Source organism: Notothenia rossii, assembly GCF_949606895.1.
Source record: "Notothenia rossii genome assembly, chromosome: 2".
Classification (NCBI taxonomy): domain Eukaryota; kingdom Metazoa; phylum Chordata; class Actinopteri; order Perciformes; family Nototheniidae; genus Notothenia; species Notothenia rossii.
The window spans coordinates 88,464,579-88,481,392 of record NC_136904.1 but is presented as its reverse complement, the minus strand read 5'-3'; the positions used below and the strand labels follow the sequence as shown (position 1 = coordinate 88,481,392).

Genomic DNA, 16,814 nt, shown 5'->3' with positions numbered 1-16,814 from the left:
ACAAAAGTGCTTTAAACGAGGTAAATTACGAATTTATGTTCTCAATCTCCAAGTGTGGGATTGAATATTAAATTAGTTTAGATTAGATTTATTGTCCCCACGGGGAAATTCATTTCCACAGCACTGTTGTCGTGGTAATCTGTATTATATAAACCGTATTTGTAGAATGAGCGACATCTAGTGACGGATTTTAGAACATTGATTTGATTTTTCTCATGGCAGTTTGAATCTAGAGACAAACCAGGGGACTTTATTTTTAATCTGTGTCTGTCCATTTGGTGTAGTATTTGATCCAATATTACATTTGGTTTATATATTAGTCACTTTCTTATGAGATGCCAGGTTTTAGGCCTTGGTTTGAACATTCAATCCTGAAAATAAAAAATCAACCAGATTCATTTTTTCTTAAATTATTTAAAATCGTATCATTTCGGACTTTTGTCGCTGTCTGTGAGGAAAATAAATGGGGCTCATTTTTCCTTTTAATTTGTTATTCTTTTCAAAATAACACTGTTATTTAGTCAACAATAACACACAATTATCCTTGTTTTTATTTATTTATAAATAAAAGCAATAATCGTGGCTTGATATTGAGTAAGAACATGTTTTTATGAACCACACAGCTTCCGGTCTTCCTATAACACGTAATGCCGTGAGACTACCAACGGAAATACATTGCTTTTAAAATCGTGCTGTGCAACACGAAAAAAAAGGGGAAAGACTACCAATAGAAATACATTGCTTTTAAAATCGTGCTGTGCAACACGAAAAAAAGGGGAAAATTGTGTTGGTGAACACGAAATGCCGTGAGACTGGGTTGGGTATAATTACAGAGCCTGTCCATTTATAAATTGAGGAAATCAATGTTAGTCTGTTAACCAAAGTGCAGCCATTTAATAATGTACTATCTATATTAAAGATCAGAGGAAAAGAACAGAATGAGAGGGGTAAATCCGGAATAAAAATAAAGAAGCAAAGCAGTAGAGCAGTGAGAAGCAAAAAAGCTTGGTGTGTCCATTAATTACTTTGCCAGTATTTTTCGTTGTTGTGAAAAAAAAATCGCCCCCTCGGATTTTTTTTACAGCCCCCTCAGTCATTTCATCCTGGAGCCGGGCCTGGTGCGATGTCCTGTTCAGATGACGTAAAATCCAACGGGATGCCATAAATAAACTACACAGAATCACACTACATACCTACGCAATGATTACATTCAGGCAGACTGTAGAATACAACCTCTTTGGACAATTGATATACTTATTGAAAACAAGCTACCAAATGTAATACCTTGGGAAAATCCAGTTTAACACTTTTTAATAGCCTTAATTTTCGCTAAATTGATTCATCAACTTTTAATACTTTTTAAGACCCCGCGGACGTATGGTAGCCGAAATGCCAATGTGAGGATAGGAACAATAACATTTATTACTAAAATAGATAAAAGACCACACATGACATCGGTGTAAAGAAAGCAGCAGAGGCCAGGACATTTTATACAATAAGTTTATGTACACTTTTACACTTCTTTAACAAAACAGTCTTCTAACAATAACCAGTCTGGGCTCTGAACGCGGAGGTGGCTCTGCTCCTTTTTATTTGGTTTGTTATTGCTGTCCTTCAGCTCAAACTGCCTTCCATCCAGTGTGTTGAAGAGTGAAACGTTGGTGTGTGCTGCTGTAGAAAAATACTACTGAAGTTAAATCTGCTAAACTTGAAAGAGACCCGAGCCTTTGAGTCCCAGAGGGAGGACGCTGCAATATAATACTACGACCCAAAGTAGAGAAAACATATCAAACTGCAAAAAAAAAGCGGTCAAAACAGAGTCGCTCCCTCCTCATATGAACTTTATACAACGCTGAACTCGTACATCTCTTCCTGCCAATTAACTGGCATATAAAAACATTTCCGTCATGTTTTTTTTTGTCTTTGAAAAAACATTTCTCGTAGATTTGAAAACATTATATATATTTACACCTTTTAGTGAATCTGATTTTGGTTTTCTGTCCTCCTGTGCCGCGTCTTTCAACAACTCCACAGACCGGCCATACCCTCATCAAACGTGTGTGTATGTGCGTGTTTCTGAGTGTGTGTGTTTTTGTGTGCGAGTGTGTGAGTGTGTGTGCATCCCCTTTATTCTCGGCGAATGGCAGGTACAGTTCTTTTGTCAGTTGGTGTGTGACAAACCAAAATCTGCACACACAGAACAATCAAAACAAAGGCACTCTGGGAAGGATTGGGGCGGTGTGTGTGTGTTACTGTTAAAATGGTGTGTGTATGCCATGGCATTCTTGAAACAAAATGGCCCCTTTTTAATACTTTCAACTAAAAAAACCTCACTCTGAAAATAAACATCTCCTTCATTTATCAAAAACTTAAACTTTTTCTACCCTCAATGTCACTCGTGTGTGTCTGTGTCTCTGGTGTGTGTGTGTGGTTGGTGTGTGTGTGGTGCTCCATCTCCTCTTTTTGTCACTAAGGTGAACATTTCTCCAGGAATCCTTTAAAGAGTCCGTCTGCTTTGCACTTTAGTCTCCATGTCAGCATATCTTCATCTTCATCATCATCATCATCATCACTAAGTCTGTCAATCATGCTCGAGGGGCGGGAGGAAAAAATACAAAAAAAGAGAAATCCGAGGAGTTGAGAAGCGGGTAAACATTCAGTGTGATGGATCCCTCCAGCTGCCTCGGCTACCCAGAGTTCTTAGAGGCGGAGCAGGGGGGGATCTTTTATTGATTTGTTTAAAAAATGAATTTAAATCATTCATCTATTGATTGGTTTCTTTAAAATACAAAAGAACAACAGACAGGGTCCCAGGCAGAGGTTTCCAGTGGTTATTTGACGCAGAGCAGCCCCCCCACGTTGGACACGAACTCCTCCAGGCTCTTCAGGAACGCCACCTTCTGTTTGCGGTCCATGGTGGGGGGGCTGCTGCTGGCCGTCAGCTTGTTGAAGGCGTCGGCCAGGCGCTGGTAGATGACAGCGTCTCTCTGCGACGACAGGAGGGCCTCCACCAGCTCTGAGTACTCCGCCTGAGGGGGGGAAACACACCAATATATTTTGAGTACATTTAAAGGCCCTCACACACCAAACTGACACCAAAGAACACGTGCCGAAGGACCCGACTGTTGTGTCAACACACCGCAAAGACTTCAGCCGATGGCCAAGTAGCACGTACGACACTGCGCATGCGTGAGTGGCAATAACTGTCCTTACCAGCAGGCGGCGGTAGTGTGTATTCGTCATTCAAAAGAGGCAACCGGAAGACAGACTGCGTGATATACACAAACAACAAATAGCTTGCGTTCCATTTTCACTCTCGTCCATCACAGACTGTTTCACATAACGACTTATAATCGAAAACATGTTTAGTGCGGTACTGGAAAATGAAAAATAATAGCCGTGTGTGTGTGCCTTCTTCACTTCCGTTTCGCTTCTCATGCACTGATTCGCTAAGCTGAACAGCCAATCAGAGTGATTTATTTTGCCGATAGCGGAAGGTGTCGGCACGGCCTTGAGAGTAGAGCTGATAGAGACACAAAAAAGCGTCTTGGTCACAATGTTTGTCCAGTAGAGGGCGCTGTTTGTTATAACTTTCTTGTTGCTATTAACATTAAGAACAGCATTTTAAAAGGAGTCTCCTATCATTTCATCTCTTGACTTCAACCTCATGATAAATGAATTGGAAGTTAAAGAGTAAACCTCTGGAAGTTTTTTTTGTATAAAACCTCTGCTAAGAAAATCAAAAACAAAATCATTGATTGTCTTAAAAGCTTTTAGTTAATCAGGGTATATGCAGGAGTCCTGGAGTCTAATGTAAGACTTTTTTAAAGCCCTTTTCATACATTTTAAGACCTCATCGCCACTTGGAGTTTTAACCGGTTACCTTGGCGACACACTTTACCTCACATTCACTATACAGTATTGATTGTCCTTCCTCCTTATCTTCCAACCATTTGGACGCAGACTTGCATTTCCCCATAACGATGTTGCTTAACAACCGGCGTAAACGGACCTCCGCGCGCTATCAAGCAGTGAGCGTGCGATGTCCTGTTCAGATGACGTCAAATCCAACGGGATGCCATAAATAAACTACACAGAATCACACTACACACCTACGCCATGATTACATTCAGGCAGACTGTAGAATACAACCTCTTTGGACAATTTATATACTTATTGAAAACAAGCTACAAAATGTAATACCTTGGAAAATGCCGTTTAATACTTTTTAATAGCCTTAATTTTCGCTAAACTGATTTATCAACTTTTAATACTTTTTAAGACCCCGCGGACACCCTGTCATTGTAAAAAAACAAACAGGAAAATGTATAATATCAAACCTTTTAAAACCTTGTGAGTGAGTTCCATTTTGTATTGCCAACCATGAGCTGTATTTATTCTTTTATTCTCTGATATCAAAGGGTTAAACTGCTGGAGTTCCCTGTTCCTGAAAGGTGTGTTTAGTATGTGTTTCCTCACCTGGTGCAGGCACACGAGTGTGTAGAGGGCTTCTCCTGCTGCCACCGTCATCTCTGTGTTGTGTTTCTGCAGGACCAGCATGTCAAACACCAGCTGGAGGCGCAGAGGGTGTGGAGAGGGGAATTATTACAAAGCAAGAGAGGAAATAGTGTTGAACGAACATTTAGACAGTTTACAACAGTTCAGTAATTTCTTTCTGTTTATTGTTAATGTTGGTTCATTATATAAAATCGCTGACAGACTAGCACTACAACCTCTTTTAGAGTTATTAAAAACTAGCGCTGAACAAAAGGGTTACTGGTTAACAACCGCTTCAGAATAGAGAGGACTGTCGTGTTGATATCTGATATCAAAACTGCTTATCATTTGAGGCAGCTGAGTGTCAGAGTTCAATACTTTTATATTTAGTTTGATATGAGGATCTGATATCACCCCTTGCTGCTAAATACCAACAAACTATGTGCAATATATATAGATGCCGTTAATAACTGTGTAATATATACCTGGCTGCTAAATCCTAAGAACTGTTACAGGATGTGTATTTTTTTTAAATTATGTAACTTTAACATTTGTATTATTATATCATAACTTAATACTTTTTTTTAATGCACGTCACATATTTAACATATGTAACATTAAGCTGTCTGTGGCTGTAACTACGCACATTTCCCCTCCGTGGGCCTAATAAAGGTATTCTGATAAACATTGTTGATTGACAATCATGAAGAATAACTTTTTTTTATCATTACATTTACACATTTCATTACGGTAAAGTGTGTGCTATACCTTGAGGAAGTGACGGGTTGCGATGAAGAGCGGCGTGTCCTTCTCCTGGTTTTTAGCGCACTGCTCAGCGAGAGGAGAGAGAGCCTCCAAACACAGCTGGCTGACCTCCGAACTCATTCTGAACACACACGTTAAGGAGCACACACTACGAAGTAAAGAGCACACACTACGAAGTAAAGAGCACACACTACGAAGTAAAGAGCACACACTACGAAGTAAGGAGCACACACTACGAAGTAAAGAGCACACACTACGAAGTAAAGAGCACACACTACGAAGTAATGAGCACACACTACGAAGTAAGGAGCACACACTACGAAGTAAGGAGCACACACTACGAAGTAAAGAGCACACACTACGAAGTAAAGAGCACACACTACGAAGTAATGAGCACACACTACGAAGTAAGGAGCACACACTACGAAGTAAGCAGCACACACTACGAAGTAAAGAGCACACACTACGAAGTAATAACCCTTTTCTCTGTTGAGGGGCTGGACCAGGAACATTGGCAACTTTGTGAAATAACTTTTCTTGAAACAAACACAAGGCTGTGGAGTCAGTTACAAAATATTCAACCATATAACACACACACACACACACACACACACACACACACACACACACACACACACACACACACACACACACACACACACACACACACACACACACACACACACACACACACACACACACACACACACACACACACACACACACACACACACACACACACACACACACACACACACACACACACACACACACACACACACACACACACACACACACACACACACACACACACGGCAGTGAGAGGATACGAGGTCATTCCCAGCTCCAGGGAGAACATGAGGCTTTTGAAGAGTTCTTCAGGCAGCTGAGGGATCTTCTCTGGGAAGATCTCACAGATGAAGGTGATGAGCTTGTAGTACTGGTTACACAGGGAGGGGAACTGGAGGGAAAAGGACAAGGACACCATCAGCAGGAGCTCACAGAGCATCTTCATCACTGATACAGAACAATGTAGCCAGGGATTGTGCGATATGGCCAGCTGGAAATACGAGATAGCAATGTAGTGATATTGTGCGACTCAGGATTGAGTGGAAAAAAGCTTCACCGGTCTAGACAGAATTGCAAAAATCTCTACTCAGCACACATTCAAGATAAGATACGATAGTACTGTTTGATCTCAATTTGGGAAATGTTTGTGTTGCAGCAGCATACAAGGACATGGCATTGTACAATACAAATGAAAAGACTAGAAATAAACAAGAAAGTAGAAAATATAAATGTTGAATTTACAAATGAACAGTAACAAGATATAAAGCAAGTTATTATATGTACATACACTGAACAAAAATATAAACGCAACACTTTTGTTTTTGCTCCCATTTTACATGAGATGAACTCAAAGATCTAAAACATTTTCGACATACACAAAATAACAATTTCTCTCAAATATTGTTCACAAATCACAAATGGGGGGGTTCGAAAACCAGTCAGGTTTAACCCTAACCCTAACATGTCGCCAACTGACACATTAAAAAATGTTTTAGGGTTTAACCCTAACCCTAACATGTCAGTGGGTGACATGTTAGGGTTAGGGTTAAACCTGACTGGTTTTCGGACCCCCGCCAGACCCCCCCAATGAAGCAAAAATGCACGTTTCAGAGTGGCCTTTTATTGTGGCCACCCTAAGGCACACAATAATCATGCTGTCTAATCAACATCTTGATATGCCACACCTGTGAGGTGGGATGGATTATCTCGGCAAAGGAGAAGTGCTCACTATCACAGATTTTTTCAGATTTGTGAACAATATTTGAGAGAAATGGTTATTTTGTGTATATAGAAAATGTTTTAGATCTTTGACTTCATCTCATGAAAAATGGGATCAAAAACAAAAGTGTTGCGTTTATATTTTTATTCAGTGTAAGTATGTGAGAGATGGAATATATATATATATATATATATCTCCTGTTTAAAGGTTTACACAGTCATATCACCAAACCCTAGTGTAGCCCTTTGTAGATTAACCCGTAAAACCTGCGTGTTCACCTTGAGCAGGTCCTGAGACATGAGAGGGAGGACGATGTTGACGCCGTAAAGAACAACATCTGCTGCGGACACCGGCCGACTGGAGGCCGGAGTGCCCTGGTCCTGATTCCTGAACACCTCGTCTGAAACACACAGGGCTTTATTTAGAATTTTTGTTCAACTTTGTTTATTGGGTTTTCTATCAGAGCATGTATCAAAAGTAGGTAAACAAATCTTCACTTTATAGAAAAATAGGTAGAGTAACAATGTAAATACTGCTTAACCACACAGGAGTGTAAACATTGAACATTAACAATGATAAGCGTTATTTATCTATTAGTTCATTTAATAGGGATGGTACACATTCATTCACACGGCTGTTAAGGAGTTGGACAAAAGGCCTTTTTGCGTCATAGTCCCTGGACAGATGTTGCAAAGTTAACCTCAAAACAAATTATAGTATTTAAATAAATAATAAGTTAATGAAATCCTTTAAACATGCAACATAGAAGCTCACAATAAAGTGGATGCAAAAAACAAACAAAAAAACAACATACATTAATTTCTTTTAATGCCGATAGAGCTGCGTACTGTTGGTCATTTGTATATATTGATTGTTTTGCTTTTATTCATGTCTTAATGTGTGCACATGTATAAATGTATCTTTTGATTGTTTATACATGTTTTTATATATTTGGTTTTTGTATTCTAGATTTTGGGAAACGGTATTTCGATCTCTCTGTACAATAAAGTTGACTTTGACTACTAAGTAACAACATCAGGGTATATGTAGGAATCCTTAAGTCAAATGTAAGACCTTTTAAGACCTTTTTTAAGACCTCACCGCCACTTGGAGTTTTAACCGGTTACCTTGGCGACACACTTTACCTCACATTTACTATATACAGTATTGATTGTCCTTCCTCCTTATCTTCCAACCATTTGGACGCAAACTTGCATTTCCCCATAACGATGTTGTTTAACAACCGGCGTAAACGGACCTTCGCGCGCTATCAAGCAGTGAGCGCGCGATGTCCTGTTCAGATGACGTCAAATCCAACGGATGTCATAAATAAACTAGGGCTGTCCCGAATACCATTTTTCGGGCTCCGGATATTTGGTAGTAATCAGCAGCGAATGTTCGGCCCGCGCGGGGTGTAAACACGTGTATTTCGGTTTATTGACGGCATTCATTTTTTTATTCTACAGTATTGTTGTGTTATAGTTATTCGCTAGTGTATACAACCCAATTTGTGTTATTTGAAACTGAAAAGGATATTGCATTGTGTTTGTTACTTTCGTTGCAGTTGTATGATGTCTTAAGTGTAATTTGGCTTGGCTTCCTATTTTGTATGGACATGCTTTTATTTTGAAGGAGAGGTAGCGCAGTTGACAGGAAGTTGTTGTTGCTATGGAAACAACGTGACGGAGATTAACGGAGAAAAGTAATATCTACATATAAATACGGAGAAAGTAAACGATAACGTTTATGGTTAAGTGTTAGCATCCCCGAAGAGGCACAAGCTCTTACGTTGATATTGGAGTTTTCAATAAACTCAAGTTGAAAGAAAACGAAAAAACAAACAAAACGAATAACGAAATTGAAACCCGAATAGTACTCCAACGAACGAATATTCCGATATTCGGGTACAGCCCTAAAATAAACTACACAGAATCACACTACACACCTACGCAATGATTACATTCAGGCAGACTGTAGAATACAACCTCTTTGGACAATTTATATACTTATTGAAAACAAGCTACAAAATGTAATACCTTGGAAAATGCCGTTTAATACTTTTTAATAGCCTTCATTTTCGCTAAATTGATTTATCAACTTGTAATACTTTTTAAGACCCCGCGGAGACCCTGAATGCCTTTCAATGAGTTTGAAATAAACAGTTTGTGGCTCTAATAGTTGCTGGTATGTTGTTTTCCTCTCTCAGTGAAAGGTAGGGAGGGAGTTTATATAAGCTGCTTTGGTCAAAGTTAAAACGATTAATAAAAGTTTGATATCTCGGTGGAAAATCAATCTCGTTACAGTAAAAATATATGTGTTTGTTCTACGCCGCGTAATTTTCATGTCCCGTTATAAAGGATTCATAACATGTGTGATTAATGAAAGAAACCCCTCAGTCTGTAAAGGCCTTTTTATGGAAAAGAGTTCAGTCTGAATAAGATGGAAAATCAGTAAACAATAAGGTTTGTTTTACCTGTGTTTCATATTGTCTTTCTTTCTGCCCGGAGAATATAAGGAGTCATTTTGATGTATGTATTCTTTCACCTAAAAAAATACTTTTAAAATGAAATAAACTGATTTGTTCACATTCATTTTTCTCCATTGTCTTAGTGGTTTCTTTCATAGTTAGTGTGTTTTCCAGATATAAGGATTCATTCTTTCTCAGAATTTTGACTTTTGTGTCAGAGATATGTTTATAGACCGAAGCTGCATGGGACTGACCGGTGTCGCTGAAGTCGATGAACTCCTTGGACAGCAGGTTGGTGAGCAGCTCCATGATGAGCAGCAGGTCCTGGTACTGCTCCTCCTCCGCCCCGGCGTCACAGCGCTTCCTGTTCTGGTTGTTCTTGGCGTAGACCTGAAGCAGCGTCAGACACGCCTCGTACAGCTTCATGCACTTCGCCTGGACCCGGACACAGCGGAGAGTTAACAGATAATCCCATAGTCTATTGACATGTATGCAGTAGGGCTGTGCGACTATGGCAAAGATCATAATCACGATTATTTTGGTCAATCATTGATATCACGATTAATAAAAACGATTATCCATTTACTTTGAAAACATCCATTTATTGAAAGAAAAATGTGAAAAGTATGTTTTTAACAGTTATTTATCCTGAACTTTAAGTAAAATTCAACTGAAAAACCAATACAAAACAATTAAAAAATAAAATAAAAATAATAATCGTTTTATTTCGATTACGTTGTTTTCATAATCGTTGCAAGCCAAAATCGTAATAGAGATTAAAATACGATTAATTGCACAGCCCTAGTTTACAGTCTTTTTGCACTACTTTTTATTCTGTATTTGATTTGATTAGATCTATTTCGAATAATAAAAAAAATTAACATGAGAATTATTATACAATACAAAATCAAGCAGTGTCAAATTGATATACAAAAATATTACTGATTCTAAACGATGTAAAAACAAATAATCGACTTAATTACACATCCTAAAAGGGGTGGGAAGAAGTTTACACTTATTTAATCTCACCCCTTCTCCCAAAAACTAAAATTACTAACATATATATATTAGTGATGCCAGAAACTGACCATGATCAAAGTTGAAAATCGGACAGCCCTGGCGAATATTCATTGATTATTCGCCGCCGCAGACCCAACCCCCCCCCCCTCCCTCCGGCGGGAGAGAAACATTTGTTTTTGTAGCGACACAAACATTGTTTTCATTTTCAGTTGTCAGTTATAAGTACATCCACGAGGAACTCTTCTTTGAACGTACCGCTTTGTTCATCTTTAGTTGTGTTGTTCTCACTGTTCTGAATATCGCCAATAAATCAATCGCACGTGTGACGGGGGGGGGGGGGGGGGGGGCTGCTGGCTTCCTAGTTTACAGTAAAACAAAGTGGTGGTGTGACCAATGGCCATTTAAAATTATTAATAATATTACTATTATTAGCATAAGTCTATATTTTGGTTGAAACTAAGCCAGGAAAAAAAAGAAAAACATAAATAATAATAAAAAAATATATAAATAAAATCGAATTAAAAAAAATAATTTTCGATTATGGAGAATGTAACGAATATTCGAAAAATCGAATAATCGCTGGCATCCCTAATATATATATATAGATATATTTTCTCTTAAAGAAATACTGTATTTTATTATACATGTTGCATTGTTGGAGGAGCTCAGGTCAGAATCATTTCATTGTGGCTTTGTGCATATGTGCAATAAAAGCTTTGAATTTGAATCTCAGACCGACACAGCTGAAGACACAAGTTCTGGTTTCTGTGACCAGACCTTGATTCATACATGACAGATCTGGTACGTTCCTGAACTGATTAAAGTGCATCATCTTGTTATCCTTTCAGTTTTCTTAAAGCAGGTAAAACAGTGGAGGTTAGTTAAGAAGTCACTCACCTCTCCCAGGTAACAGATCTGCTTGTGAGCCACTTCCACAAACACCTCAATGATGAGGTTTATCGTCTCCGGCGTGTTGCTGTACACCTGAGCAACGACATGAAATGTTTTAGATGAAAAATAATCCATTAACTAGTTTAGATTTAAGTATTTTAAAAGTCACCTATTATTTCGTCTTTGCTCTTACCTCCATGAGTCCGATGCAGCTGGACAGGAAGTCCATGAGGAAGGAGAAGAGCTGCACCACGTTGTCGATCTGCGTTGCCTCGGCGATGCCGCACAGCGCCTCCAACGTGGCGATGATCTCCTGTTTGACGGCTTCCTGCTGGCTGATCTGAGCGAAGTTCTCCTGGTTGATGAGGTTCAGGAAGCGCTGCTGCAGAGGGTGGAGCACCTGGGGGGAAACAGGGGGGTTAATATACGACCGTAAGATGTGTTCATATGGGACTGACTGTACTTCATTCATCATCTTCGTCATGTCGCTTAACATTGAAGAAGCGTCTATCTGTATTATATTTTGCAGGAAGTTGACACGTTTAAAGGGACTATTTCACGTTTGTTAAGTGGTTTACTTAAGTTCAGTTTTGACTTATACTTTACTTGAGTATTTTCATTTGATAGTGCTTTATTCTACATTACATTTCAGAGGGAAATATTGTACTTCTTACCCCACAATATTTGCAAGTAATGTTCTCCATTAAAACATAAACAAAATAGTCTTTTAATTACGATCTAGTAATTGACCTCTTTAATCTGGAGGGAAACAGGGGGGTTAATATACGACATAAGACGTATTCGTGTGGCACATACGTCGCCAAACATTTTAAGTAGAAATGTAAGTGTCTATCTATGTTCTTCACAGAAAATGAGCCAAGGCCGTTGAGTGTGAGTTTGAAAAAATAATTTATCATATCATTTTTCTTTAGCTAAAAGATCAATTTGAATTGTCGCGTGCTGAAAAGAGCTATAAATAAACTTGCCTAGCCTAAATAATGAAAAGTGGTCCCACAGACCCGAATACCATACAAGGGTTGAAGTGTTGTTACAGGTTTAGTAGTGAGATGAATGCAAATGTAGCATGTATTGAATAACTTTAAAGCTAAATAAACAGTGTTTTGGACACTTGTTGGCAACAGAAATAAGATTTGATAAACAGTAACATATCTGTACTTTATCTTGCCGTAAATTCACATTTAATGGAACTACCGTAATTTTCGGACTATAAGCCGCGCCTTTTTTCGACGCTGCGGCTTATATAACGGTGCGGCTAATCTATGGATTTGTACAGCTAACGGCCACTAGGGGACCTCCTAAATCTATGGATTTTACAGGTTACAGTCCACCACCTTTAACTCTATGGGCTCTATGGCCGGTCCGTGCCCCCCACCTTTAAGCGGCCGGTTCCAGCAGGAAAAGCTGGAGGCCGGAAAAGAGTGAGACAGGTAGCGCGCAAAAGTAAAAGTGGAACCGAGAGTGGTACGAGAGACAGAACGAGAGCAAGACAGACAGACATTACGAGAGCGAGACAGTTTGTCCCCGTACCACTGGTTGAAAACCGCTGCTGTAGATCACTGCCGATACGTGCGCTGGGAGCGCACCGTTTAAGTTTGAAAGTTGAAAAGTGTGTGTGTCTGAAACGCTATGTGATACAGTACAGTTTACACAGTACATGTTCTGTAGCTACGATTGCACTAAATGGTAACACTTGAATACGTTATGCAAATATGCAACTTGTTTGTTGAAATGTTAATAAATGGGAGCTTCCTCAAACAGCCCTCTCTTTCCCGACAATCCCCTCTGTGCACGAACCCTTACATATGGTAATTAAACATTAAAACACCTGCGGCTTATCGTCCAGTGCGGCTTATATATGTACACATCATTCAATTGAGCTGCTGCGGCTTATATTCAGGTGCGCCTTATAGTCCGAAAATTACGGTATTTATTTTTCTTTTAAAAACTTGCAATGTTTGCATAAATAAAGTGGTCTACTTAGGTTATGTTTTGACTTACAACACATACAGTGTTTGGAAATCTGGACTTGTACTGGTAATGGAGTTTTGACTTTATGATTGAATCAAGGATCTCAGTACTTCTTTCATCACGGCTGAAAATAAATAATACCCATTTATAGGAAGCTGCTTTGAAGTTGTTTTAATATTGAAGTCTTTGCACAGACCGGTTTTATCATCTGAACTCAGTGGGGACATCCTGAACGAATCAAACTAACTCTGAGTGACTTCTCTTGGCATGTAGGGAGAGATAGAGATTGCAGAGATGTAACATAAGGGCTGTTTGATCAGTTGTCCGCTCCATATCTCCTCCTCCTCCTCCTCCTCCTCCTCCTCCTCCTCCTCCTCCTCCTCCTCCTCCTCCTCCTCCTCCTCCTCCTCCTCCTCCTCCTCCTCCTCCTCCTCCTCCAGAGCCATCCGAGTTCAGACACGCAGCTGCAGGAGCCGACAGCTGCCGTCCCGCCCCCCACCCCCATAATTACTCTGGAGTCATTGTGGCTTTGCACCCACATTTACTACCGTCAGCCTATTAAGACAAAAGGCCTGCAGGATCATAAAAAGGGTCTACAGGCGGGAGGAAGGCTCCACGGGGAATATTACGGACTGCATCCATCACTCCTCCTCATCCTCCTCATCCTCCTTCTCAGAGCTCCATAGCTCTCAACATCACACACTTTGTTGAGGTATGTTTTTAAGGAGATTTAATGACAACAAAAACTAAAGCAATGATGAGTTATTTTTGTTAATTGTCAGACCTTAAAATGTTCGTTCTAGTCGCGTCTTCTTATCTTTGGTTATTAGATCCTTTGTTTTATTTATAATAACATTTACTCCATACATGCATAGTTTAGATCCGGCACACCACAGAGAGCAGTCAGACAAACCAGATGTTGTAACCACTTTGTCTGGAGGCACACATGAAAGTGAACGCACCTGAAATGTTGATAATAATCTGAAAAACTGACCGTTTACATTTGAAAAGTTGAATTTGGCAGTTTTTTCTAAATAGTTGAAGAATAATGTTTTTCTGTTTCTTTTTATTTAATTAATTAACTAATTAATTCGGCCTTGTTTGTTACACTAACACAATGCACATTCTCAAGATATTGAAGTGACTGTTATTTTGTATATATTGATTGTTATGTTTTTATTTAGGTCTTAATGTGTGCACATGTAAAAATATGTCTTTGATTCTGTGTGTATATATATACATATTTGCACAGATGTTTTTATATACATTTGTTTTATATTGGGGATTGTGGGAAACGGTATTTCGATCTCTCCGTCTGTACACACAAACTGGAAGATTGACAATAAAGTTGACTTTGACTTTTGACTGAAAGAGTTGAAGAATAATGTTTTTCTGTTTCTTTTTATTTCATTAATGAACTAATTAGTTCGGCCTTATCTGTTACACTAACACACACACATTACCTCAGCCCAGTATTGCTGCTTGGCGTCAGAGTCCATGTGAGCGAAGCCCCCGAGGACCAGAGCCTTCATCAGGGTCCGCTGCACAGGGCTGGACAGCAGGTGGAGGGGGGGGCTGCGGCTCGCAAACTGCTTCGCCAAGCTCCACCAACCCTCACACTGAACCACGATGTTAGCCCTGAGGAAGAGGAAGAGGAGGAGGACGATGAGGAGGAGGATTATTACACCAAAAATACCTCAGAAATACTGGTTTAAAACGTTTTGATCCATTTTAACATAATAATTCCACCATTGAAAATAAATACAGTTTTTTTGGCACAATCAAATTTGGTTGATATCGATGTTTTGATTATCACTGAAAGAACAAATAGACCCTCCGAATGCTCTAAGGTTTTCCTTCCAACAAAAATGTGGAATGTTTTTATAACTTCATTAGAGAGCTGAAATGTGTGACGTGTGTTATCCTCAGCGCTACATGATACATGTTAACTAGAAACAACAAATCTATAACGTCCCGTGGATCAACCCTCATCGTCATCCCCTCTCCCTCCTCACCTCTCCCTCTTCTCCACCAGCGTCACCAGCAGCTCCACGGTGTCGTTAGCCAGCCCGGGCTCCGAGCTCCACACCGACAGGTTGTTTATCACCTTCTCCAGGAGATATCCCACAATCCACTGGGCTCCCTCTGTGTCCGCACCGAACGCTGTGATCAGGGGGATGCTGATCTGAGGAGGGGAGACAGTCGGAGGAATAACATCTGGTGTTAAAGGTCCTCTATCATACTGGTTTCCATCAATATATTATAGGTCTCAGATATATACAGAACATGTCTCTGATTGGCTGAAACACCAAACAGATATTTGCAGCATCCCATAATCCCCTCTGTTTCAGCCCTGTTTCCAAAGTGCTGATTCTCTGTCTGTTACTTTAGATGAAAATAAGGAGCCCCTCCCCACGCCCCTCTGAGAGAGATTTGGTTAAAAAGAACACAATGGTGCTCTAGGAGGAGATTCAGGTGGCTGGTGATTGGCTAATAGTGACAAGGCAAAAATCGTTATGACATCATAAAGTGGCCAAAATCCGATCAGCTCATTTTCAGACAGGTTTATATAGAAATGGATAGGACAAAAAGAGAGAGAATCTTTGTTCCTGAAACTTAGAGTCTCTTTCCACAGAGGGGACACATGTTGATGTAGAAGAGACATGAACAAGTGGATTCTGCTTAATAGGTGACCTTTAATATGACATACTACAGTGTATATGTTTATATGTTGTAATGTTATTTTGTGTAGAGTTTGTTCCAGCTCGTACCTGCTCGTACAGCTTCTCGTCCACCAGCAGGTAGGTCTTGGCCCAGCGTCTGAGGAACCACATGATGTCCTTCCCCATCTGCGGGCTCAGCAGACCCGTCAGACTCGCTCTCGTCGCTCTGGACTCAACCTCCGACGTCCGCAACACAGCAGACAGCAACCTGAGAGAGAGGGACACAAGAGGGAGAGGTGGATTAATAAGTATAACATGATAGGAGTAGTGAGAGGAGACGACGGATACAACTGTGAGGCCTGAGGACAGAGGAGCAGTAGTTGATAAAGTCAAGGAAGTGTGAGAGACACATTAATATATTAAATGATACAAACTTTGATCATGATTTTATCATATAAACAGTTAGGTGTTTGTTCTCTGCAACATGCATACATGGACTCGGATTAATCGAGAAAATCTCACATAAGAAACGTGGATAAAATGAAGCTGGTGGAAATAAAGAAGGGCGGATTCAAAACAAATGACGGCATGTCAGTTGTGTGGACGCACTTTAGGGATTAAAACAAGATTCTAAAAACAAAATTAGACAGAGTTAATTAGACGTGCGCTTTAAAGACTTGAGCACAGCTGGAATCAATTTAAATTAAGCTATAGTTAGATGTAATACTACAAA

The 16,814-nt window shown here is 39.8% G+C and overlaps 1 protein-coding gene across 1 annotated transcript in view; it reads right to left on the bottom strand.

Annotated features, from left to right (window-relative positions):
• Positions 1–1,853: 1,853 nt before the first annotated feature.
• Positions 1,854–16,814, bottom strand: part of LOC307028469 (exportin-4) — a 45,661-nt gene continuing 30,700 nt past the window's right edge. Inside the window, exons 8-18 of the mRNA XM_079663515.1 lie at positions 16,190–16,349; positions 15,434–15,603; positions 14,882–15,056; positions 11,623–11,829; positions 11,436–11,522; positions 9,773–9,953; positions 7,330–7,451; positions 6,093–6,223; positions 5,266–5,383; positions 4,480–4,572; positions 1,854–3,029 (exon numbers count right to left, since the gene is read on the bottom strand). Of these exons, the coding sequence (XP_079519641.1) occupies positions 2,832–3,029; positions 4,480–4,572; positions 5,266–5,383; positions 6,093–6,223; positions 7,330–7,451; positions 9,773–9,953; positions 11,436–11,522; positions 11,623–11,829; positions 14,882–15,056; positions 15,434–15,603; positions 16,190–16,349 (1,642 nt within the window). The 3' untranslated portion in view covers positions 1,854–2,831. The remainder of the gene's footprint in view (positions 3,030–4,479; positions 4,573–5,265; positions 5,384–6,092; positions 6,224–7,329; positions 7,452–9,772; positions 9,954–11,435; positions 11,523–11,622; positions 11,830–14,881; positions 15,057–15,433; positions 15,604–16,189; positions 16,350–16,814) is intronic.